Raw genomic sequence first — 25,123 nt, 5'->3', positions numbered from 1 at the left:
TCATACCCTCATCTTTATTACTGTTAAAGACTAGATTAAGAGACACAGTTTATCTGTAGGCAAGTGAACTTCCTATTACTGAACCCCAGAAGTCACATCGGCCACCTGGCCACAGAAGAGACAACCACAGGCCTTCCTAAGTGAGCTCAGGCTCCTCTGACACTCACATGTTGTCCTGCAGACACCAAAATCCTAGGAGGAAAAAAGTAAGAGCTGAGCAGGACCACAGCGTAGGAGAGAGTAACAGGGTGGTAAGAGGATGGTATTACGTCATTTAAACTCCCTCCGAAAGGAAAGAAACAGGAGAACAGCATCAGCAGTTCTCTCATGGTCTCCCTGTTGATTCCCCAACAAGCGTCTGAAGCAGTGGCGCCTGAGAACCAGCTGTTCAACTTTTGGGAAGTTTGCAAGCCAGCCGTTAAACCCTGGGCAGCTTGAAATCAGCCGTTAAACCCTGGGCAGCTTGAAATCAGCCACTGCAGGAGTATTTACACCATGAAAATAAAAATAAAAAAATGCCAAAGCCCTGCCCAGTTTGGCTCAGCAGTTAGAGTGTTGGTCCGCGGACCAAGGGGACCTGGGTTTGATTCCAGTCAAGGGCATGTACCTCGGTTGCAGTTCGTCCCCAGCCCCAGGTTGGGGTTGTGTGGGTGGCAACCAGTCGATGTTTCAGGTTTCAGCCCTGGCCGGTTTGGCTCTGCGGTTGGAGCACTGGCCTGCGGACCAGAGTCCCGGGTTCGGTTCCCGCTAGGGGCACATACCGGGGGGGGGGGGGGGGTTCTCTCTCTCTCTCCTGCTCTCCCCCACTCTGTCCGAAGATAAATGTAAAAAACAATAATAATAATAATAAAATTCCACAAATCAGTGCTTCGCTTTTAGAAAATAAAGTTGGGTCCCTTTCCCATGTGGAAACACTAAAACTGAACATGGTTTCAAGACTTAAATGAAACAAGGAAAATATCAAGTTAAAAAAAAAAAAAAATAGCCCTGGCCGGTTTGGCTCAGCGGTTAGAGCATCGGCCTGCGCTCCGGAGAGACCCGGGTTCGGTTCCCGCTAAGGGCATGTACCTCGGTTGCAGTTGGTCCCCGGCCCTGGTTGGTCGTGCGGGTGGCAGCCACTCGATGTGTCCCTTTCACGTCGATGTTTCTCTCTCTCTCTCTCTCTCCCTCCCACTCTATCTGTGCAAAAAATGGAAAAATGTCCTCGGTTGAGGATAAAATAAATAAATAAATAACTGCACAAAAGAAGTTTTTCTAATCTATGTGTACCGTAGACAAAAACCATAAAGGACAAGACCAACATATGACTACATAAAATATTTTTTTATTTATGTCAAGAAAATGTACCCCTAACAGGCAAATTGTAAACTGGGGGGTTTGCCTGCAAAATACATAACTAAGAGTAACCTGTTAAGAACTCTTGCAAATTAGTAAGAAACAACACAAGCATCTCAATGGCAAAAGTCTCATAGAATTCACAAAATACAAAATTAATAAAGAAAATTTTAAACATACCAGGTTTTGCCTATCACAATGATAGAGAGGAGAAAGAACATAGCCAATGGTGGTTAAGTATGTAAAATATGAAAAAATGCTGATGTTTTATTGGCAACATGACAATGTATACCTTTTGATCTTACACAGTTCTGACCTTCTTCTAAGAAAAACAAAAGTGTATAAAGATTTAGTTAGATTAACATGGCCAATAATAATAGGCTAAATAAATTATGGTAAATCCATTTAATGAAATACTGTGCACACCTTAATGTTGCTGAAATACCTGACGGGAAAAGATGTTCACCACTTAAACTTTTAAAAAGTCTTAAATGGAGGCTACAAACAGCATAATCAGGGTGAAATAGTGTTTGTAAATATAAAACGTGTACTGAGAAGGTCTAAGAGGCTAGACAGCAAAGAACGACGAATATTTTCCTTTTTATTTGTCTGCACTTCTGTAATGTGCACAGATTACCTGTGTATTTTTGCTTGTTTGTTTTTAACAAAAGTTAATGGGAATTGAGTTCAGTAGAAAAATCCTAATTTCAAAGTATCACAGTTTGAATCAAATTGAATCATTTCAGGTTAAATGAACCTGCTCAAAACCAATGTTCGTCACCTTGTTTGGAACCATTTCTGAGACTCAAGTGGTCATATAAATAAGGAAGCAAACACATAAAATGACAAGAGCAATTGACAAGATGACTACAAGCTTTGTTCCAATGGCTACTGCAGTGTAATAAAGACAATTAAACAAAAACACCTTTATTTTAGTCTTTGATGTTCTTTTTCCCCCCAAGATAAACATGATTAACTTAAAAATGGCATTTACAATGCCTCTTCAAAGCATTCCCCTTTAACGGGAAACTTGGCTTCACAGAATCCAGACATTGAAAGGTTTAAAAAAAATTATAGTTGTCATCAGAAGACAAACCAGAATCTGGCGTGGGAAATCAAGGGAGTCCATTCACACTTCAGGCCCCTCTCCTCCAGGAACCAGCTGCAAAGGAGGACAGAGTTCAATACCACCACCACCACCACACCATCTACACACCTCCGGAGGGCTCCTCCTCCGCCAAAGCCACTTGTGTCTCTGCCCCTCCCTCACATTCCCATTTTCTCCATGGCAGCATCACAATTAATATTCAGTAAAATAAAAGATTAAAAAGCACAAGCAAATTCATCTGCAGGCTAAATGTCATCTTCAACAGCTCAGCTTTAGAATCCTGACCACCAGAGATCCCTTTCCCATTTAAAGTACTATGGGCGAGTCAAGCAAGTTAGTTCTGTAATCTCTTCCCCACAAAAATGGTCTAACATCGAAATAAAACAGTTTTACTGTCTTACCATTGTTATATTATTTCCATTTAGCAAAATCTGGTCTAATTTAGTAATCCTTCTTCCTTCTGGTGTGATTTCACTAAATGAATAGATTTTAAAAAACAGAGTCAAGATAAACAGAGATAGTCAAAGCCAACATTTTGATGCCTAAAATGGTAATAATTCTATATAAATGAACATGAGGTCAGACAATTGTATCAACAGTTTTCAGAGACAAAGGTTATCCACTGGGTGATGTACATTCTTCCCGAAAGGCAACAGAGTGGACAGATTGGCCTAAGACCCACATCCACTGGGGCTGATCTTCATAAAAGAAGCTGAAACTTGCCAAGGAGCTCAAATATGAAATAAAATGTTTACTATCCTCACTCTTTTTATTATTATTTACTACTAATTCCTATCTATTAAACCAATCTGAAATCGATTCAATTCCAAAAGTAGAGATACTGGTTTCGATCTTTATAATTTATATGAGCTATCATTTACATTTTATTTTATACATAAATTTGAGCAATTAATTTACTTAAGAGCACTAAATGCTCTTATTATCAATTCCTTGATTTGCCCTGAGCCCTGTTTTTATTATCTTTTTCCTTAAAGCTTTGTCTCCACTAATTTCCTAACAATCTAGTAGCATTGCATTAAGGTAATAACCCTCAGATCCAAATTTACTAGCATAGTGTCAGCAGATAAAATTTCTATCTTTAAGGTAATTCCAACAGGCAATGTTTTCTCATACATCATTTTACTCAGTACTAAAATTGCCTTAAATTTACAAGACCCCCTCCCCACTGCCCAATTCTTTAATTTTTAACACTACTCACAACTCAGTGACATCTTCCAGTACCATATCTGAAATTTGGTGTTAAGAAAAGAAATATATAAGGTTGAATTTACTCTGGTTTTCTGTCTTACTTCAGTTTCGATTGTAACATTTAACACAATGGCTCAAATTCAGAAAGTTTGTGATTGGTAAAAACTTTATCTTCTCTCAGTTACACATCCACTTAAAATACTATCACAGCTTCCCTGAGAATGCTGATTTTTATTATAGTTACCAGTAAGTAGACTGTCTATAGCTCTTATGTTCTTAAATGTTGAAGAAGGAAAAAAAAAAAAACCCCATACCACCACCATCATATTTTAAAAGGATACTGACAAAGTCATCAAATCCTAGAAGTGTGCCAACAATTTCCTTATCACTCTTCATCACGATGTGAATTCTTGATCCTATACACTTGTCCACAAGCTCTATGTATTTTTTAAGGAAGAGGGAAAGGATTATTCACCAAGTCATTACTTCAACAATATTTGCGGCCTGAGAGGGACTATACACTGTCATCCTGCCTGCACCAACGGCTGTCAAGGTCAACGGCATCCCAATCTGGCTGCACTATTCCTGGCTGAAGGCAGAAAAAGCAGAATAGACGGTCCAGGCCTCTCCAGATCCCTTAAAAATAAGACTCTTGCATTTATCAGGACTCTGATCTTTCTGATTATGACTGTACAGGGGAATCTTTAGAGATCTAGGCCCCAGTGGAACTGGGAACTTAAAAATAGGATATTGGGGGAGGACTTAAGAAATGTCACCATAAAGAGGACAGAAAAACCTGTTTTCAGTCTTGACCTACGTGACCTCATGAGAGGCACCATAGGCACAGATGGTATTACTGAAGATTGATGTCATATAGAAGGACCCCTACCCTGGGGTTGTGGGACACCTATGGGGAAATGGGGACTACATGGGATAGGAATCTATATATGACCAGGGAGCAGTACAGTCACCACAAGTTACTTAAAAGCAAATGAATACTTTTGTCCATCTTAGGGTTGTAAAACCACATTTACTACTACTAAGAGCTGTCTAAGAAGCAGGGACCAGGCCAAGTTAACTTTGGGGGATATTCAGGGGCAAGGGACTTGCACACTCCCACCTAAGTATAAACTCCAGCAATACAAAACAGACAAGGTTTAGATCTCCTCGTCCTCAAGCAGGGAGGACTCTGTGTAGCACTAGGTGAAACCTGCTGTTTCTATGCCAATAATTCAGGAATAATACAGGGACAGAGTTAGTATCCTTAGTGAGAAAAAAAAGGTCAATGATTTGACTTGTACATAAAACCAGTGGGGATGTAATAACTCCATTCTGACCCTCAGTTACTGCACGTACACACCCTGGCAGTTTCTTTTTTGTAAACATAAGGGGCTTGAGAAATCCAAAGAAAACTATAAAGATAAGGGGTTAATGAAGGCCTTGGGAAACTCAGAGAAACCATGAGAAAAAAAGAGAATAATGGTTGCCCTACCCTCTAACAGCTGCTCTCATCCCCCTTCTATCAGTTCCCCTTCCCTTAAGGGTACCAAAAGCAGCACCAAGAATGTAGTTTTCTCTGTAGTTTGTGTCTATGTAAGGGGGCAACAAAGAACGCTCAGGGTTGTCGATTTGGGGAGAGCCCCCCTTCAGCGTAATAAAGTAATAAAGTGCTCCTTTACAATTCGGCTGTGCATCTCTGGTTATCTCGCTGACACGTTATAACACTAGAAGTGTGCCAACAATGTCCTTATCACTCTTCATCACGATGTGAATCCTTGATCCTATACACCTGTCCACAAGCTCTGTATTTTTTAAGGGAGAGGGAAATGATTACTCAACAAGTCATTACTTCAACAAATATTTGCGTGTCTACTGGCACGTACTACTTGCACATGGTGAAAGATAAACCAGGAAAAGTATTCATTTTCAAAACTTTAAGTTTTCAACTACGTATCTCTGTTCAATCACTACATTAACAGAAAAGCTTTCCCTGGTTTCCACTCACCTCTTCGTAGCAATTTATCCTGGTTGTGGTTTTATATCAGATTGTTTAACCCCCCTCTAGCACTCAGCTCCATGACAGCTGAAACAGGGTGTTTTCTCTGACCACTGTGTCCCCAGTGGACAGTGCCTGGCATATGCCGAGTATTCCAAAAGAGTTTGTCATTTAATAAAGTAACAACACATCTTTGTTAAAGTTTGTCTGAAGGGAAGAACTTCGGTTACAGCCACAGCCGCTCACTCAATCACTCTCTGCTACAAAATATTAGGGAGAGAGGCCTAACTGTCCTCACCAGAGATTGATTCCTCCCTCGCCCCCAAAAGTCTATCCTCTGTACTCGATTCGCAGCCTGAACATCTCTTGGGCCGGCCTGGCCCTGTTTGGTACCGTTATTTGTCCAGTGTCCTATCTCCCCACTGGTGTGTGTGCTAATTAAAGGCGGCAATGGCCGTGGTGGGCGCCACGGGGTGGGCGCTGATGCTCCATAACTGATTGTTGAATGAATGAATGAATGAATGAATGAATGAATGAATGAATGAATGACTAATAGGACTAAGTCCCAGTTTCCTCTTTTAAGGCTCATCCCGGAGCCCGGTGCTTCTCTCAACAGACGGCCGGATGCGTGCCGGGGTCTAATCCGCGCAGCTTCGACGCCAGGCTGGGGAGGGGCGCTGCTACGAAGAGGCTGGCGACGCACTCACTAAGTGTGGGGAGTCGCGAGTCCTGCCTGAGGGACCCCACCGCGCTGAAGAGACAAGGGCGGCCTGGGACCGCGGAGACTCGGAGGCTGGACACAAGCCGCGGAAGGGACAGCCGTTGGTCCGATCCATTTTCCTAACACTCCGACCCGCAGCCCCCTGGCCCCCAATCCTAAGCTTCCGCTCCGCGCCCCCGTTTCCCGCAGGGCAACCATTACCTAGAGGTAGCAGCTGCGACGGATTAGTGGTAGCGTTAGCCGCCATGGCGACGCCGGAAGTGCTCTGCGTCCATCGACGTCCGGACGGCGAGTTTGAAAGAGCGCGCTTCCGCTCCCATAACCCCACCCCCACGCAGCCCGGGCAGACGCGACCAATCTAAGGCCGAGCGTGCGATCGGGCCATCCACGTGGATCCCGCCTGGTCCTTTCTTTCGCCGGCAGTGAGATCCTGGGAAGTATTTCTGTTCAGGACCATTTTGTAGTCTCGACAGGGACTCACTCGCCCTTCGAAGTTTCCGAGAGACATTAAAAATATCCTACCTTGTGAATACATTCATGGAAGACTAATTAAGGAAACCCACAATCCGCATTTTTGGGAGGGGATTTGAATGTTTTCTTTTTCTACTGTATTTAGTTCATTGTTCTTAACCTTGTTATATCGAGGAACCTAATTTTTAGACTTTTTGTATTCACTCTTTCTGAAACGCATTGTCTAACGGGCAACCACCAGATGGCACTCTATGTTAATGTCATTGCTCTTCGGAAACCTTGATGCTTTTGCACTTGTGTTTTGAATGGAAAGCCAACAAATTATCTGCCTTAGTCTATTTTGCATTTGTATCCTAGGAACTTAAAGTTAGAGTCTAAACAAGAGAGGCCGAAAGAACATTATTCATTTATACAACACATGGTTGGAAGTCATCCATCTTCTATTCATTGAATACTATGTATTAGTTGCACACTGTCTGGCATTTTGCTGAGTATAAAACAGTGTACAGAACAGAACTATAACGTCTTCTGCCCTTGTAGGAGATTAAGGATGTATGGGGGAGAGAGACAACTAACAGACACATGTACAAGGCATGTGAAATGTAACATAAAGCAAAGAAAAAAACCTCTCTTAATAAAATAAAAATAAAAATTAAAAAAAAAAAAAACCTCTCTTAGCTTCAATATTTCTAGATAAGTAGCTATGACAAGGCTTGAGTTCAATGCCCTGTAGGATTCAACCTCCTTAGAAATCCCAAGCCAATCCTGGCTTTGTTGCATTTTATAAATATTAAGCACTTACTGTGTGCCAGGAAAGATAACAAATACACTTACTCCTAATCTTTATGACTTAACCTTTGAGACAGAAGTTAGGATGAAGTTCCTCATACTCAGAGAAGCTAAATAATTTTCCTACTGACCACACAGTCTGGGAGGCTTCAGAGGAATCGACAAGAGTCTAGTCATGGAGGATGAATAAGCAGATAAGCAGAAAAGGGCAGGAGCAGCATTCCAAGTAGAGAGAATACTGTGTGCATTGGGCATGTGCCCACCTCCAAACATCTCTTGCTGCACTTTAAATCTTACATACTTCCTCTAAGTTTGGCATTAAACCCTTTCCTTCCCAAATGTTGCCCTTAATAGCTCCAGTCCTGAGTGATTTTTATTTTTTTGCACTTAAGATGCTCTGCCCCCAAGGTCTGAGGAATCCTGTTCATACTTCAAGGCCCTACTCAGATGTGACTCTCTGGGAAGCTTCTCTGACTTGCAGACTTGATGGGCTGTCTCATTATCTATCCTGCAACAATATAATAGCTCTCAGAAAGCTCTGAATGTATTCTCTTATAATTATCCAAGAGGTTATCACCCCCCCCCCCAAATGTGAGTTCCTCAAAGTCAAGAATTTGAGGAAGCAGTATGGTGATTTTTTTTTTTTTTTTTAAAGTCTTGACATATTTATTTATTTACTTTTTTTTTTTTTTTTTAATCATCCTCACCCGAGGACATCTTTCCATTCTTTGTTCGGGTAGAGTGGGAGGGAGAGAGGGGAACAGAGAGAGAGAGAAACATCGACGTGAAAGGGACACATCGAGTGGCTGCCACCCGCACGACCAACCAGGGCCGGGGACAAACTGCAACCGAGGTACATGCCCTTAGCGGGAACCGAACCCGGGTCTCTCCAGACCGCAGGCCGACGCTCCAACCGCTGAGCCAAACCAGCCAGGGCAGCAGTATGGTGATTAAATCCACTGATTCTCAAGTCCAATTACTTTGGTTCAAATCTTGTCTCCACCACAATTCCTTCTAATTACTTTACCTTGGGCCATTATTCCTTTGTAAGTCTCAATTTACCTATTAGAAAAAATGAGGATAATAGTATCTACTTATAGAATTGTTTGAAGGTTAAATGAGATAATCCATCAAAAATGGTTAACAGAGGACTGGCACATTAGTGATTATTTATTAAATGTGAGCTATTATTGCTTATTTATCTTCATTTCCTAATACTTAACATGATGCTTGGCTTAGAGTGGGTGCTATAAAAACTAGCATTACGCCCTGGCCGGTTTGGCTCAGCGGTTAGAGCGTCGGCCTGTGGTCCTGAGAGACCCGGGTTCGGTTCCCGCTAAGGGCGCGTACTTCGGTTGCAGTTTGTCCCCGGCCCTGGTTGGTCGTGCGGGTGGCAGCCACTCGATGTGTCCCTTCACGTCGATGTTTCTCTCTCTCTCTCTGTTCCTCTCTCTCCCTCCCGCTCTACCTGAACAAAAAAAAAATGGAAAAATGTCCTCGGGTGAGGATAAAAAAAAAAAAAACTAGCATTACTAACTTGTTTCACATTCATCTTCTTTTTTACAGCTAGACATAAGCCACTTTATAGCAGCAATTTCTTTTATTTTTATGCACTGTACTTACTACACGCAGTTCCAGGTGTACTTTATGGTCTAATGAATGTTTTTTAAATTGCTTCTCATGCCTTGCTGGTGTGGCTCAGTGGTTGAGTGTTGACCCATGCACCAAGAGGTCGCTGGTTCAATCTCTGGTCAGGACACATACCCAGGTTGTGGGCCTGGTCCCCAGTGGGGGTGTGCAGGAGGCAGCCAGTTGATGTTTTTGTTCATCAAAGTTTCTTTTTCTCCTTTCCTCTCTCTCTAAAATCAACACAGAAAAAATATTTTTTTTAAAAGATAAATGTCAAATTTGTTTGTGAAGCCATTTTCTTTTCTATCTCTATTCTTGTTTTATTTTCACCATACCATAATGAGAGCAGAGACCAAATTCAACTCAGTGTCACTACTTGATAAAATTCTGAAAAATATGATTTACAAAAGTCAATATTTTGTTTTCGATTACAGTAATAAAATGAACATTAGCAATTTTTGATACTATAGATAAAGAATAAAGAAAACCTCTTTAGCCCTAGCCGGTTTGGCTCAGTGGTTAGAGCGTCGGCCTGCGGTCCCGAGAGACCCGGGTTCGGTTCCTGCTAAGGGCATGTACCTCAGTTGCAGTTTGTCCCCAACCCTGGTTGGGTTGTGCGGGTGGCAACTACTCGATGTGTCCCTTTCACATCGATGTCTCTCTCTCTCTCTCTCTCCCCCACTCTATCTGAACAAAATATTGAAAAAAAATGTCCTCGGGTGAGGATAAAAAAAAAGAAAACCTCTTTATACAGTAATTCTTGCTTATCTGTGGTTTTGTTTTCCATGGTTTCAGTTATGCTCGGTCAACTATGGTCTGAAAATATTAAATGGAAAATTCCAGAAATAACAACTCATAACTTTTTTTTATTATTATTTTTTCCCCTTTATTGATTTTAGAGAGAGAGGAAGTGAGAGGAAGAGATAGAAACATCGATGAGAGAGGACACCTCCTGCATGCCCCCCACCGGGGATTGGGCCCACAACCTGGGCATGTGTCCTGACTGGGAATCGAACCAGCGACTTCTTGGTGTATGGGTCAATGCTCAACCAGTGAGCCACACCGGCTGGACACAACTCATAACTTTTAAATGGCACACCATGCCCTGGCCAGTTTGGCTCAGCGGTTAGAGCGTCGGCCTGCGGTCCGGAGAGACCCGGGTTCGGTTCCCGCTAAGGGCACGTACTTCGGTTGCAGTTTGTCCCTGGCCCTGGTTGGTCTTGCGGGTGGCAGCCACTCGATGTGTCCCTTCACATCAATGTTTCTCTCTCTCTCTCCCTTCCACTCTATCTGTACAAAAACGGAAAAATATCCTCGGGTGAGGATAAAAAAATAAATGGCACACCATTCTGAGTAGTGATGAAATCTCCCATCACCCCTTTCATCCACTGTGAAAGTGATTCATCCCTTTGCCCAGCGTCTCCAGGCTGTATGTACACGCTCCCTGCCCGTCAGTCACTTAGTAGTCGTTTTGCTGATCAGATTGACCGTTGTGGTATCTCAGCGCTCATATCACCCTTATTTGACCTAATAACAGTCCCAGGGCGCAAGAGTAGGAAAGCTGGCAATTCTGATTTGCCAAAGAGAGGCCAGAAACTTGCTTCCTTTTTTTAAAAAACATTTTTTCTTTCTTGATTTTAGAGAGGAAGGGATGTAAAGGACAAACACATGACCTTGCCCCTGGTGTTTAAGGGAATGGCAAGAACTATCTGCTAACAGATAACCACTGCATTGTGTAGATAACCATTGCTTTGTGTACACCGAAACTGATTGTTCCCTCAGGCACAACAGCTAACTGCAAATATCTGCTTCTGTACGTGCTTGCTTGCTCGCATACCCTTAATCCAAATTCCTTAACAGGGGCTAAAACAACTATATAAGCAACCCTCCCCCTGAGTTCGGGGCTGCTCTCTCCTCTGAGTAGGATGGGACAGTCGCCGCGGCTAATAAAGCTCTCTTAATTTGAACCCAGTTCAGAGTCTGAGTCTGGTCTGTCTCGTTGGTCTAAAACAGGGAGAGGGAGAGAGAGAGATAGAAACACGGATGAGAAAGAACATCAACTGGCCACCTCCTGCACATCCCCCACCAGGGATCAGGCCCACAATCTGGGCTTGTGCCCCGACCCAGGCATGTGCCCTGAACCGGCGACCCCTGGTGCATGGGTCCACTCTCAACCACTGAGCCACACCGGCCAGCTGGGTGGAAAGTGCTTCCTTTAAGTGAAAAGGTGAAAGATCTCAACTTAATAAGGCAGGAAAAGAACACAGTACGCTTATGCCCTGCAGGTAAAGTGGGACTACTGTAATCGGAAATAGGAGACAGAGTTTGTTTACACTGTAGAGTTCATGAAGGTCACAGGGTGTGGCTTTATTTTACTGTATTGTTTCCTGAGGCAAGATAGAGAAGAAACAACAGGCCAATTCCAGATGGAGAGTTCATTTTAATGAACCTGAAAACACGTCCTAGCTCTGTGGCTCCAGGATTTTTCTCCCTTTGGCTCTTACAGAGCAGTCATAAAATAGAATTTATATCCATCATAAAATATATGTAACTAGAAGAGGCTCTTCAATGTATTGTGTGCTCAGAAAAGCATTTCTAACTTTTTCCCTGGAGATAAATATCATAAAAATACAAACAAGTTTCTTTTCATAACAATGTTCAGAAAGTATTCCTTTATCTCAAATTATTTCCAATCTTGATACCCTCCTTCCAACACTTTTTATAATAAAGGATACATTTCTGTGTTTTTTTTCCTCAATACATATTTGTCCTTATAGATGTCTTGTTAATGAATTTATTATATTAATACAACTCATAAAAATTAATGTAAAAGTTGTTATTCTAAATATCTGTATATTTAGAGATGGAAAAAACTCTGGAAATTCCCTTTCTCTCCCAATTTTCCCCATAATGTAGCTTCTTTGCTTATAGAATATTTTAAATGATATACTTTTTAAACATTTAAGCAATAAAATAGTTATGAGCAAATTATTTAATCATAATTAGAAGCTCTAGGATGCAAAGTGACACAGATTTTTATAAAGTCATTATTGGGTCTCCTGCACAATGAATTAAACAGTTGAGGTTCACTGTACATATGGAGTTCTAAAATAACCTACCCTTACATCTTTTTTTGTTTTATTTTTTATTAATCCTCACCCAAGGTTTTTTTTCCATTGATTTTTTTTCACAGAGTGTAAGGGAGGAAGGGGGAGAAACATCGATTTGAGAGAGACACATCGATTGGTTGCCTTCTCAGCACTTGCTCCGACCAGGGCTGGAGACCAAACCTGCAACCTAGATACATGCCCTCGACTGGGAATCAAACCCAAGACCCTTCGGTTCATGAGTCTACTTTCTAACCACTGGGCCACACCAAGCCAGAGCTTCAACTTTTTTAAAAGATGCTCAATCAGACCTTAATTTTAGCTATTCCAATTGTGGAAAATGTCAAATCAGATGGAAGAAAACAGTAACATATTCTGCATACAGGGAATAATATAGTTTTGCACAGTTCTGAGCCAGCACTAAGAATTTTGTAATACCGAAAAGAAATGATAGCAACAGCTTGAAATTTTTCTACAGAATTTTTATTAGCATCAAAACAGGTCTACTGAATCATAGAAATTAAACTTGGTCATTGGAAGCCTCCTGTTTTTCTCAGCTACACTTAAGACTAGAATGCAGGTGCTTAAATGTCAAGGCCACGGGTGGAAAATACCAGCTGCTACAGTTGTTTAAACTAAGGGAGGTGCAACTATAATGATAAAGTTCACAGCCAGTCACTGTAGTGATCTCAAGTTCTATCTGAAGCACACACCTATCTTTAGTTTACTCCCACACTGTCCTGGATAAGACTTGTTAAATCTGTTAGTATTCCCATATTCGCTTTAAATTGACATAGGATGACATTAAATGCTTTTAAAAAAATAGAAGTAGTACAACAGCAAGGACCTGGTGACAACAGATCCCATATATTTTATGCTGACCAGAATGCTGAACCCAGAAACAAGAAAGAATGAAAATAATAGCTTTTAATAGAAGGACTAGAATAATCATATTATAGGTTTCCCTGTAAACTTCCTTTATTGTCAAGGATATTCTGCTTCAGGGTGTAGTTGCTTCCAAATTCCCATAGGCAATATTTAAATAGGAAGAAAAATAAAAACATAGAATGCCGCGAGAAGCACTGGGCAAGCATTTAAATATTGAATACACGGAAGCAGAGCCACCAATATGCCTCCTTGTCACCCGTGATTTAAGAGTAAAGGGCGTAACTATGGAAAACATTATGGTGTTACCTCAAAAAATTAAAAATTGAACTGCCATTTGACCCAGTGATTCCACTTTTAGAAATATACCCTAAGAAGCCTGAAGCACCAATCAGAAAGAATATATGTACCCCATGTTCATAGCAGCACTATTTACAATAGCTAAGATCTGGAAACAGCCCAAGTGTCCATCAGTAGATGAATGGATAAAAAAGCTATGGTACATATACACAATGGAGTACTATGCAGCGGTAAGAAAGAAAGATCTCTTATCCTTTGAGACGACATGGAGGGACCTGGAAAGTATTATCCTAAGCGAAACAAGCCAAGCAGAGAAAGACAAATACCACATGATCTCATTTGTGGAATATAATGAACATATCTAAGGAACAGGGTAGACCCAGAGATGTGGAAGTGGGGTACAGACAGACAGCCCTCCGAAGGGGGGGGCGGGAAGAGATAAACACAGAATACGCATATACGCATAAGATGGACACGGACAACAAAGCCGGGGGCGGTGGGGTGGGGAGGAGGGTGTCAATGGGGAAAAAAAGGAGAAACATCTGTAACAAAAATGAAATTAAAACAAAAAAAGAAAGAAAAGAGTAAAGGGCGAAGAGACCCTAAGCCAGAGAGTGCAGAGAAAGGAAGGGAAGGGACTGCGCACTCGGAATGAACAGAAAAGATGTTTAAAAGGACGTAAGGCTGAGGACAGAGCAGGGGCGGCGGCGAATTTGAGGAGGACGACACGGAGCAGGGAGAGGACGCCAGTGGACAGAGGGCGGGGCCAGGTGTGCGGGAGTCCCCGCCCGGCCGCCGCGCGCACTCCGACCCCTCCCGGCGCCCGTCCCTTCGGGCCCCGCCCCGCCCCGCCCTAGGGCCCCGCCCCGCCCTCAGGCCCCGCCCCGGCCGGCCGGCGGCGGCCGCGTCAGGTGACAGCCCGGAAGCAGCCGAGGCGGGTGATCGCAGCGCGGCGGCGGCCCGGGGGCGGGGCGGAGCTGCAGGAGCCTCGGCCTCCTCCAGGCCCCCTGCGCGGCCCTCATGCGGCGCCCCGGCTGACACCTGGAGTCCGCCGGTCGCCGTCCTCCTGGGGACCGCCGAGTCACCTGGCCCGCCGCCGTTGGCGGTTGAAGTCGTGGTCGTGCGGGCCCGCGGCGGCTGCCCATGGAGAAGGCCGGGCGGGGCTGCGATGGCGCCCCGCGGGGGCCCGTGCTGCACATCGTGGTGGTCGGCTTTCATCACAAGAAGGGCTGCCAGGTGAGCAAGGGGCCGCCCCGCCCCCGCCGTCCTCTCGCCGGCGACGCCCACCCCCCGCCGCTCGGTGCTCCCTGCAGCGCCCTCGGTCCTTCGCCTCTGCGCTCGTCCCCTCCCGCCCGCGCCTCCCGCGCGCCCCACCTGCCCTGAACATTGCGTTTCGCAGCGGAGGAGCTGCGTGTTGGTGTGTTGGGGTCCGCAGGAGTTCAGGTTCCCAGGGGGGTGGGAGGAAGGAGTCGCAGCCCCTCCCCGCTCTCTTCCCCCGTCCTTCTCCGTCTCCCCTGCCTTCTGGCCGCCCCCCTGTGATGGGAGCCTTCGGACAGATTCAGCACTTGGACTGCGTTTTAAAGGTAGCGAGCTCGGTGGGCTGCCACACCTGTGCCTCGTGTTGGTTGAAGCACTAGCGGAGAGGTGGCACATCCACTTCCTTTGTTTATCTTGGAAGCCCCAGAACGGGTCGCCTTAGGGTGGTGAAGTGACTCCGCCCCCCCTTCCCATTGGGCCTTGGTTTTGCTATTTGATCTAGTCCTGATCTTGCCTTTCAGTGAGAGATTGACCTCTCCAGTTCAATTGCAATAAAACAAAGTGTATTTACCTTGCAAAGAAATGTGCAAATACAAAGTCATTTGTAAGCTTTTTTCACTTAATGGTGAAGGGAACAATGGCACATTTGCAGCCAATGTATTGAAGGCAAGGAAACAGAATAGAAACCGGGTTATTTAATGAGCACAAACACTGGAAGGCAGTGATGTCACAATGTGTGGTGAACAGGAAATTGAAATGTTTAAAATATTAAAAATACTGATTGCTACCACTAGGTAATGTAGCATTTCCTTTCTTGTATTTCACAGGAATGTAACATTTTAGAAGACTTCTATTGGCAAAATTTAAGTTCGATAGAGGATAACAGAAAAGTGATGAAGGAAATGAGAAGATGGTTGTGTTTGTGTTTTAAAGACTGCTTGCTTGCTGTTCCGTGTCCCTCAGGTAGAAATGGCATTGAAAGATACCAAGGAGGAAGTGGCATTATTCAGTGTGGTATTTAAAAAATTCCAAGCAGCCGTAGATTATAAGGTTTTTAATTGTGCCCTATATTTAGAGGTAAGAGAATAGATATTTGAGTTTGCATCATGGCATGCAAACAAAGTGTTCATCATCATTCGATTTTTAATACTTTAAAACTTCACATCTGTCATCTTAATTGTCACTTTATAATTTCCTTTGGAGATGGATGAAGTAACTGAAGCTTGAGGAAGTAAAATGATCTGCTGAGGTCACACTTCAGAACCACCCAGGAGTCAGACAGAATCGCACTGGCACGGCATGTGTTCATTCTGCAGAGCCAGGTGGCATTTGGGAGTCTTTTAGGGTCAAATAAGAGTAGGGGTCTCACTTCTGAACCAAACTAATTTGAAGACAAAAAAGAAGGAACTATCGGGAGACAGAATAAGATCTTTTAATTTTTGCTATCATCTAAAGTCAAGATTAATTGTTATGTTTTATATCTTTTATTGGCAAAAGTAATGTAATTTTTATTTCCAGAGAGGAAAATTTATTTTATTTTAGAAAACAAAATGTAATGCTGCTTGCTGCTTAGAGAGTAAAGAAAACTCAGCAACAGATTGTAAGATGAAAGAGCCACTTGGGGCTGAAGTAGCACCCTGGCATTTCTCTGAATTTGTCTGGGTTTTGGTTTCAGCACTGAGGTTCGTAACTTTTGTAAAATGAACACTATGCTGGGAGTTGGGAGACCTGGATGACGTCCTGGCCTCATAGCCCCCAGACCTCCAGCAAGTCCAAATTGCTTAATTTCTTGGTATCTTATTTCTTCTAGGAATTTTAGAGCTGTTGTGGATCCCCAGAGATCATCTACTCCATCTCTCTAAATTTACAGATGAGTAAACTGAAACCCAGAAAGGTTAAGTGACTTAAGCATACTTACAACTAATTTGGTGCTATCAGGAAAAAAAAAAAAAAAACAGTAGTTAAAGCAGTAAAACCAGATTTTATTCAGAAAAGCTATTGCAGGAGGGAAGAGACCTCAGTATAGAACTGGGCTCAATTCTGAATACAACAAGAAAAAGTGGAAATTTATAGCCAAGGAGAAGAGTTGGGGTCAGTGAAAGGAAATTTACTATATCAGGGGTAAAAGGGGGTTTCTGGCTAAATTAAACAGGATTCTTGCTAAAACTGGACAGTGCAGAGTCAAAATCAGTATATCAGGTGTTTCAGAGGGTGGAATACATCCCTCTGGATATATTAATCAACTACCTTATTCTCCATTTTTAAGACTTTCCTTCCAGGTGCGAAGGACTGAGAGTGCATGGCTCATTGAATTTGACTCTGACTTCAAATCATTTTCAGTTGCGGGAGGGTGCTCTGTTCCACTGGCCTTCCCAGTATTCCAGATGCTGCGGGTTGTGTTGATCACCAGTTCTTTCCATGCTCTGAGATTATTCATAGCGAAAATTCCCATACTTGATTGTCATTTGTCATTTTTAGATCCAAGGGAACTGAAGTGAAACTTTTGCCTTAAAGGAATGCCTTACAGCAGTCTGCAGGGTCAAGCATGATAGCTTTGCGCAGGGCAATGTAGAATGTACTAAATGTTCAAAGAGCCCAGTCGGTGTGGCTCAGTGGATTGAGCATCGTCCCGTGGACTGAGAGATTCTGGTTCGATTCCCAGTCGGCACATGCCATTGTTTCAGGTTAGAACCCCAGTAGTAGGGGGCATGCAGGAAGCAGCCCATCAGTGTTTCTTTCTCACATCGATGTTTCTATTTCTCTCTCTCTTCCTCTCTGAAAAATCAATAAAAACATTTAAATGTTCATGGACACCTCTGTTACAAAGCTGCTCTATAAGGACTGCATGATAAAGAAGTCAGGTCGATTCCCAGGGACCACAAGATTAAAGTCGCCTGCTAATGCAGCTTTGTTGAAGATGTTCCATCATCTTGTTTCCTACTTTTTTTTTCACCTTTGAGGCCTTCAGATGTATCTTAATGAAAAATTCCTTCATTTGAATTGAAACGAACATCTAATCACTTTACCACTTGGTCATTTTTTCACATATATTGGGGTAATTTGTGGGAATGAATTCTTGTGTAGATAACATGTTAATTTCTAGTGGTGATAATTCCAGTTGATGGATATACTTGACATTTAGAACTTTTTTTTTTTCAGTGAGTGAAAGTACTACCATGACATCTAAAATAGTTTTAAGGTATTAATCCATTTCAACTCTTTTCCTAAAATTAAAAAAATGCAGCATTTAACAAAGGATCCTTCTTTCTTAAAAACCCACCTGCATTAGATTTTTTGACACGAGATAATTTATGAACACCTCCTTTGTAGTAGTTTGCTTGTTATAGATTGTGTATTCCAGAGTTTTGTTTGTTCCTTATTTGCTCTGTGGCACTAAATATATAAACCGTATGTGTCAGATTAGTGGGGGTTGGCAAAATAATATAAGCAAACATATCAATTAAACTTCTTGGTTCTTTCATAGATTGGAAATTTTTTTAACATTTTTTTTTTCTTTATTGATTTTAGAGAGAGAGGAAGGGAAAGGGAGAGAGAGATAGAAACATCATTGAGAGAGAACATCGATTGGCCCCTCCTGCATGCCCATCACTGGGGATTTGGTCCACAACCTGGGCATGTGCCCTGACTGGGAATTGAATCAGCGACCTTTTGGTGTATGGGTCGATGCTCAACCACTGAGCCACACCAGCTGGACTTGGAATTTTTTTTAAACACACAAATTAATAGGAACTAGTTATTCTCCAAAATTATTCCAAAAAGTTGGAATTATTACTTGATTTTTGACCACTGTTCTGATTTTGTTCTGTTTGTGGTTTTGTATATATAGCTGGAAATATTAATTCTTGAATAAACTGGTTTTACTAGACTGTACTTTTTTAAAATAGAACTATGGAAGAACTAGAGCTCATGTTTATACTATTTCCAACGACAAGTAAAGCAAGTAGAATGAGGGAGGGGACAGTATATTTTCTATTGTTCTGAGTGGTCCCATCCTGGGAACATCTCCTTGGGTAGCAGGATGTTGTGTTGCAAATTCAGGGGTGGGTTGAGGAGATTGGGAGTGGGAGTTGGTTTATGTTAGAGTGATAGTGACAAGCCCTGAGCCATTCAGGTTTTGGTGACAGATGGCTGGCTGATGCATGGAGTTTTGGCACCTGCTGTTGATAGACTCCTGTGGTGACAATGATGAAACATTGAGGAGATATTGTTTGTGATTCTTGTTGGAATAAGTAGGACTTTGGAACAGAAAGAACAAACTTTGGAGAGCTAGAGGTTAGGGAAGAATAATGTCTAGATTTTTTTTTAGCTGCTCAGAGAAACTTGTGAAACAAGATTGCATTTCCTGGCCCTCCACAGCAATTTTATTTCTTGAACTTGACTATTTTGGTGGAGGTATTTTCCTGATGTTCTCCATGCTTTTCATGTGCCGAAATGGTGAGCATGCCTGGCTTCGCAGGGCTGCGATACCAAGTCTTCACCTAGTTAAATGCGAATGCATGATGGGTAACCCTCTCGTAGTATTATGATCCTTTGTGGAGCTCAGATTTAGTTAGATGAGGGAGAACTGCAGAAGGGCCCTGGTCTACTAGGGATGGGCACTACAGAGGGGGATGAAGACATAAAGAGAGAGGAGTCTTTACCTACTGAATAATTTTGAGAAAGACTGGTCTAATATATTTTGGTTAAGATACCATCAGGTTAAAAACTTGATTTCTTCCTAGGAAATTTGTTATTATAATTGGTATTTTCAAACAATTTTTAAGTCACATTCTAGCAGTTTTAAAAAATAACATTTCTTATGATCAAAAGTAATATGTATTCACTGTAGTAGAAAAGTGAGAAAATACAGAGAAGAAAAAGAAAACTAGCACTTAAAATCCTAGAGAAATCTGCTCTTAACAACTTGATGAATATCCTTCCAGTTTTTTGTTTTCATTTTGAGAGTACATTTATTAAAGCTGGGGACAGTGAAACAAGAATGGCTTAGGGTAGAAGAAGCAACAGGAGAAAGACTAGGCGGGGCTGCTTTGGCTCCTGGAGACTTTATGGGCAAGAAGTGAGCCGAGTGGGGCTGCCATCACTCACTGGAGAGTCAGAGAAAAGGGGCCTTGAGGACAGGTTCAGGGGTTAGTCTGGGACGAGCTGCTGCTGCCCATTGCTCCCCTAGTTGCAAGTCTCGTGGGGTCCCTTAGAGTTTAGGAGCTGTATGCCTGTGGGGAAGGAGAGGGGGAAGGGAAAGGTGCTGGCATGCTCCCTGGAGGGGCAGCTCACTCCAGTTATTTTTTATGAATATACATAGCTTTTTCCAAAAACATATACTGTGATCATATTATATAAGTGTATATTATGTAATCATAATAACATACTGCCTTTTATGTAATAATATACCATTAATATCTTTCCATATTAATAAGTATTGAATTATAACATTTTGAAAAAATCAACTAAAATTTTTTTTGCCTTCCTCTCCAAAAGTCTCATTGAAATAACAAAAAGAATTAGGAGCTCAGAGAAAATGCTAATAAACCTGAGAATGCCAGAAATTGGGGGCATACACTAAAAACTTTGTTCTTTCTACAAGACACAGTGTTGGACAGACTTCTTTGAACTTTCATTGATCAATAATGAAAAATAATAATAGCCTGAAATGTTGCTTAATGCCCCCTTATGCCCCGCCAACCTCCCATCAAAACCATAAACCTGAAGCTCTTAACTATTGAGAACAAAGGAACCAACTGATGGGAAGCAAACCTAGATCTTGGCTCCCTTCTCAGGCTCCTTTGTTGGACCTCCTCCACGCAGTTCAATAGGGCGCTGGATTTCCTTAGGGCTCCAGGGCTCCCTGGTGTCAATTACTGGCTAGTTGATGACAGCTCCCAAATGTATGTCTCTATAATGTCTATATCACTACCCTCTAATGCACATTAAAATTTAGCAACCTGTTAAATCAGAAAGGAGGAAAAGCTTACAAATCTTTCTTCCTTTTACTCCTTTTTTCTTTGTCCCCTCCTATCCCATAGGATTCCTGGGAATGTCAAATGACATCAACAAGCGTGGTTTACCCTTACCACTGTCTTTCAGAGTTTAAAAGCATTTTTGCCTTTCAAGATAAAATTCTCCCTTTACTCAGCAACCTTTTGGCTGACAACCTTCCTTTCCATTTTAGGTGGAGTTCTCTTACCCGCCCCTGATTCCAGGAGATGGACACGACAGTCCCACTATACCTGAAGAATGGAAATATTTGCCCTTCCTTGCCTTACCAGATGGCGCACACAACTACCAGGAAGGTATGTAAACAGAGAGTGGATCAAATAATGAGTGTCATTTTTTAATTTGACAAGTCATCTTAGATTCTAAATACTTTGCAAGTGGAAGGCCTTTGGTTCATTGTGACTATAAAATATGTAAATGCTTGTGTGGAGATGAGTGGTCATGCAGTAGAGGATCTCCAGGAGAGCACCAGACTTATGTCGGTGACGACTGGTGAATCTTAGCCACTCTTGCCAGCATCCAGGCCAAAGTAAGTGATAGGCCACATTAGGATGGTCACCGCCAGTAGCACTTCCTGCATTTATACTTCCGACTCCTCTCAGAGGCAAACTAAAGGCTTTGACTGACAATGAAGGACTACATTTTATCATGGAATTAGAGGCTCTACCAAAATACTAGGTTGAACTTGTATTCAAGTTGGATTACCTAAATATACAGAGAAGTTGAAAGAACAGTGTTGCAAATATTCCACCAATGTTCATTGTATTTGGGTTTGTGCACAGTTTTGCCCGTACTATTTGAAAGTCGGTGTAAATATCATGACACTTTAGCTCTGATTACTTCAGCACGCCTCTCCTAACAATAAGGTCATTTCCATAACTTTCAGTATCATTATCATAGCTAAGATTTGTCAGTAATTCCATAATACCACCTAATACCCAGTCTATGTTCAAATTTCCCCATTCGTCTAAGAATTGCTTGGATCTGTTCAAGATTCATGTATTGCCTTTGGTTTTTCTATTCTCTATTTTGTTTTCATCTAGAATAACCATAGGTAAATTGTTTTCTGAGATAAATTATCATAGTCTTGATTTAACCTGTTAAGATTCAGTCTTCTGTGCTCTTGCGATGAGTGTGTACCATGAGCGGGATTCTCACAACCAGTGGTTGTGATGCTAGAAATAAGTGTGGCATGGGTTCCTTGTTGTAGTCTTGTTTGTAATGGCTACATTATAATAACTTCAAGTGGCATCGTTTACTCATATGGGCAATTCACTTTAGTATTGACCTTTTTCTGTGTATCTCTTAGATACTGTGTTTTTTCACTTACCACCCAGAAATGGAGGTGGAGCCACTGTGTATGGAATCTCTTGCTATCGACAAATTGAAGCCAAGGTACGATAGTTAAGATGAGCAACAAAAAAGCACTTGAAAATTCTTCCTTAAGTATTGCCACTTAAAATGTAAAATTTGGAGAAATACATAGTCTTTTTTTTTAATATGGTGCCTGTCATATTGTTTTAAATTTTTATAAACAGTTTGTAGCTATTTGCCCAATAGTAACAATTTATTCACATACATGATTTTATAAGTTGGTATTGGTGATTATAATTATATTTGCGCCATGAATATTTTGCACATTGTTTTCAGGTAGTGATACCCAACTTAGTCATTTGTCTTCAAAAGATCGTATTTATATGTCATGGTGTCCTTGAATTTTCTATTTCTAGTGTTTGGTATATAAGTTAGAAACATGGAGTGGTAATAGGTGTCTTTTTGTTTTTTTGTTGTTGTTGTTTTGTTTTTGTTTTTAATTCTCACCCCGGGATATTTTTTTTCATTTATCTTCAGATAGAGAGGGAGGGAGGGAGGGAGGAAGGGAGGGAGGGAGGGAGACGAAGATAGAGAAACATTGATGTGAGAGAGAGACACAGCGACTGGTTGCCTCCTGCACGACCCTGACCAGGGCCAGAGACCAAAACACAACTGAGGTACGTGCCCTTGACCAGAATTGAACCCGCAACTTTGGTCTACGGGCTGATGCTCTAACCACTGAGCAAAACCAGCTAGGGCTGTCTTTTTGTTTTTTTAAAGCAGCATTTTAGAAGTAATGGAAAGTACTTACAGTAGGTGCAAACCACTTGCAAGCTATCTTAATTACCTACAACTAAGACTTTGATCATTCTTAATCTACCTGCCAGCTTAATGCCCGACTTACAGTACTAGCTCTAATTAATAAATTCAAATAAGCCACGGTGGGTGGCTTCCCCTTTTATGGTTTGCTTCTGAGCATCACTGGTTTGGGTTTTTTGTTGTTTTTGCTTTGTTTGGGTTGTTCTTGTTTTTTGCGGTGAGGGTACTCTGTATGGTAGCTTTGTGCATTTGATTTGTTCATATGCTGTTACCCTTACATGCTTTTATATGACATGGATAGAGCTGTCCTTTCTTGGCAATCAGGTTTTTTTACTGCCTCTTATCCCCTACAGGCACTCAAGCACTAGGAAAATGAATTCTGCAAAGCTGTTGGCATGCACAGCAGTTCTCATGCTCTGCATGACCTTTAAATGGTATTTCATACCGCCTGTCTCCCTCACCCCCAGGTCTGACCCACCCCAGAGTATACTGGAGTTGCCCTTTCTCCAAGTTTTTCTAGCCTCATCTGATAACATGACATATAAACCAGATATCAGAGGGACCCAGAGCCTAGGAGAAGGACTTGAACTCCTTCTGAACAAGGTAGAGAGGTAGAAAACAGATGCAAGAAAGGCTCTACTTGACTTAATTTAACAACTGGTCAGTCATCAGTCAGTTGAAGTCACTGAGACCTCTTGATCCTCAGGACAGATCCAAGGAGATGTCAGGCAGAACACTGGAAAGGGAAGTGTATTCTTACCTCCCTCAGCCTCATCTGAGATTGATCTAATCAAGGCTTATTTTCCACTAGCAGAGAACGGTGCAAATCTCACATGGTCATCCTCGGAATCCTGGAGGCAGGTGCTAAGGCTCGGGGCTGGGCTATAATACTAGTCTGCCAGAATAGACCCCAGGTAGCCTAGAACGACCACCTAACAACACTACTGACGGTTCTCCATCTCTGGAGGAACAAGCTATTCTGTCTGCTCTTAAACCGTCTCCTCTCACCAAAACAATGGGCCCTGAAAGGGCGGCTCATTTTACAAGCAGAACCAGGGATGGTTGCTGTGCATCGAGTGTGGCAGCTTACACAAAGTATTCTGATCAGACTGCAAGTGCCTTGGGAATAAGATTGTCTTTCACGTTCTGTTCCCAGATTCCAGCACACAGTGCCCTGGCCAACTGATACTTACTCATTCAATTAATATTTTCTGAGAGTCTCAGTAAATACTTTTAGAATTTAATTAACCAAATGCAGGAAATGTTTTTCATCTAATTGCCATTTTTATGTTGAAAGATAATGAATCTTAAGTATTTCTGAGAAACATTTCTAATAGTGACTGTTTGTAATAGGCACTGAAAGTCCGGCACGCCGACGTCACCAGAGAGACTGTGCAGAAAAGCGTCTGTGTTCTAAGCAAGCTGGTAAGAGACCCGAGCACTCCCTGTTAACGTGTTTGTTCAACGCTAATGACAGATTTTTACTTGAGGATCAGGCATTATTAGAATAAGGAGAGATTTAGGAAAACAGTAATATATTAAAATTCGATGTTTATGCTCCCGCAGCTCCCCTCTCCCTGCCTTTCTGCAGTTGCACACTTATTTGCTCTCCACCCAAAACAAGATCGGAGAAGGAGCTCTAAGAGATACATAGCTTGTGGGGAAGGAGGGTGACACTTGACCAAAGTGAGGTAGTTGGTACATTTCATTTTTCCATTTTGGTTTTATTCTCAAGACTTTGGATAAATAATATTTTACTAAAATTCGAAATACTATAATTATATTCAGACTATTGGTGACTGTGAGGAAGTGCATGACTCTTACGATGGAGGCGTTATAGCCTTACCTGCTCTTTAAAAACGGCAAATGTTAGAGGAAGGGAAGCAACATGATCAGTTGCACTATAGCAGTACTTTTATTTTAATTATTTTTTGTATGTTTTTATTGATTTTTTTTTAGAGAGGTAGAAACCTTGATGTGAGAGAGATACATCGATTGGCTGCCTCCTGCACGCCCCCCACTGGCTATTGATCCTGCAACCCCAGTATGTGCCCTGACTGGGAATCAAACTGGGACCTCTCAGTCCATGGGACAGTGTTCAATCCACAGAGCCACATAGGCCGGCCTATAGCAATACTTTAAACTCTTTCTTCTGTGTACAAGTTGATCAC

The 25,123-nt window shown here is 42.1% G+C and overlaps 2 protein-coding genes across 13 annotated transcripts in view; one reads left to right on the top strand and one right to left on the bottom strand.

The window, feature by feature from the left end:
* Nucleotides 1–1,652: 1,652 nt before the first annotated feature.
* Nucleotides 1,653–6,647, bottom strand: LSM5 (LSM5 homolog, U6 small nuclear RNA and mRNA degradation associated). Its single transcript, XM_036247620.1, has 5 exons — nt 6,571–6,647; nt 3,994–4,089; nt 3,663–3,690; nt 2,845–2,917; nt 1,653–2,497 (listed from the first exon to the last, which is right to left on the bottom strand). The coding sequence occupies exons 1-5, from the start codon at nt 6,614–6,616 to the stop codon at nt 2,465–2,467; spliced, it is 276 nt and encodes a 91-aa protein (XP_036103513.1). The 5' UTR covers nt 6,617–6,647; the 3' UTR covers nt 1,653–2,464.
* Nucleotides 6,648–14,541: 7,894 nt separating this feature from the next.
* AVL9 (AVL9 cell migration associated) overlaps nt 14,542–25,123 on the top strand; it is a 39,725-nt gene continuing 29,143 nt past the window's right edge. For 7 of the 12 annotated variants that reach the window (XR_004957340.1, XR_004957342.1, XR_004957341.1 and 4 more), the window contains exons 1-4: nt 14,692–14,786; nt 20,995–21,115; nt 22,129–22,214; nt 24,306–24,377. Coding sequence is in view for 9 of the 12 variants with exons in the window: in XM_036246707.1 (XP_036102600.1) it covers nt 14,694–14,786; nt 20,995–21,115; nt 22,129–22,214; nt 24,306–24,377 (372 nt within the window). In the remaining 3 variants the exon portion in view is untranslated. Of the gene's footprint in view, nt 14,787–15,527; nt 15,771–16,617; nt 16,702–17,966; nt 18,007–20,994; nt 21,116–22,128; nt 22,215–23,305; nt 23,387–24,305; nt 24,378–25,123 lie in introns of those variants that run through there. The other 5 variants (XM_036246708.1, XM_036246706.1, XM_036246713.1 and 2 more) reach the window with 5 other exon arrangements.

Source organism: Molossus molossus, unplaced genomic scaffold (genome assembly GCF_014108415.1).
Source record: "Molossus molossus isolate mMolMol1 unplaced genomic scaffold, mMolMol1.p scaffold_m16_p_7, whole genome shotgun sequence".
Lineage (NCBI taxonomy): Eukaryota > Metazoa > Chordata > Mammalia > Chiroptera > Molossidae > Molossus > Molossus molossus.
The sequence above is the reverse complement of the archived record's forward strand: the minus strand, read 5'-3'. Positions and strand labels throughout refer to the sequence as shown.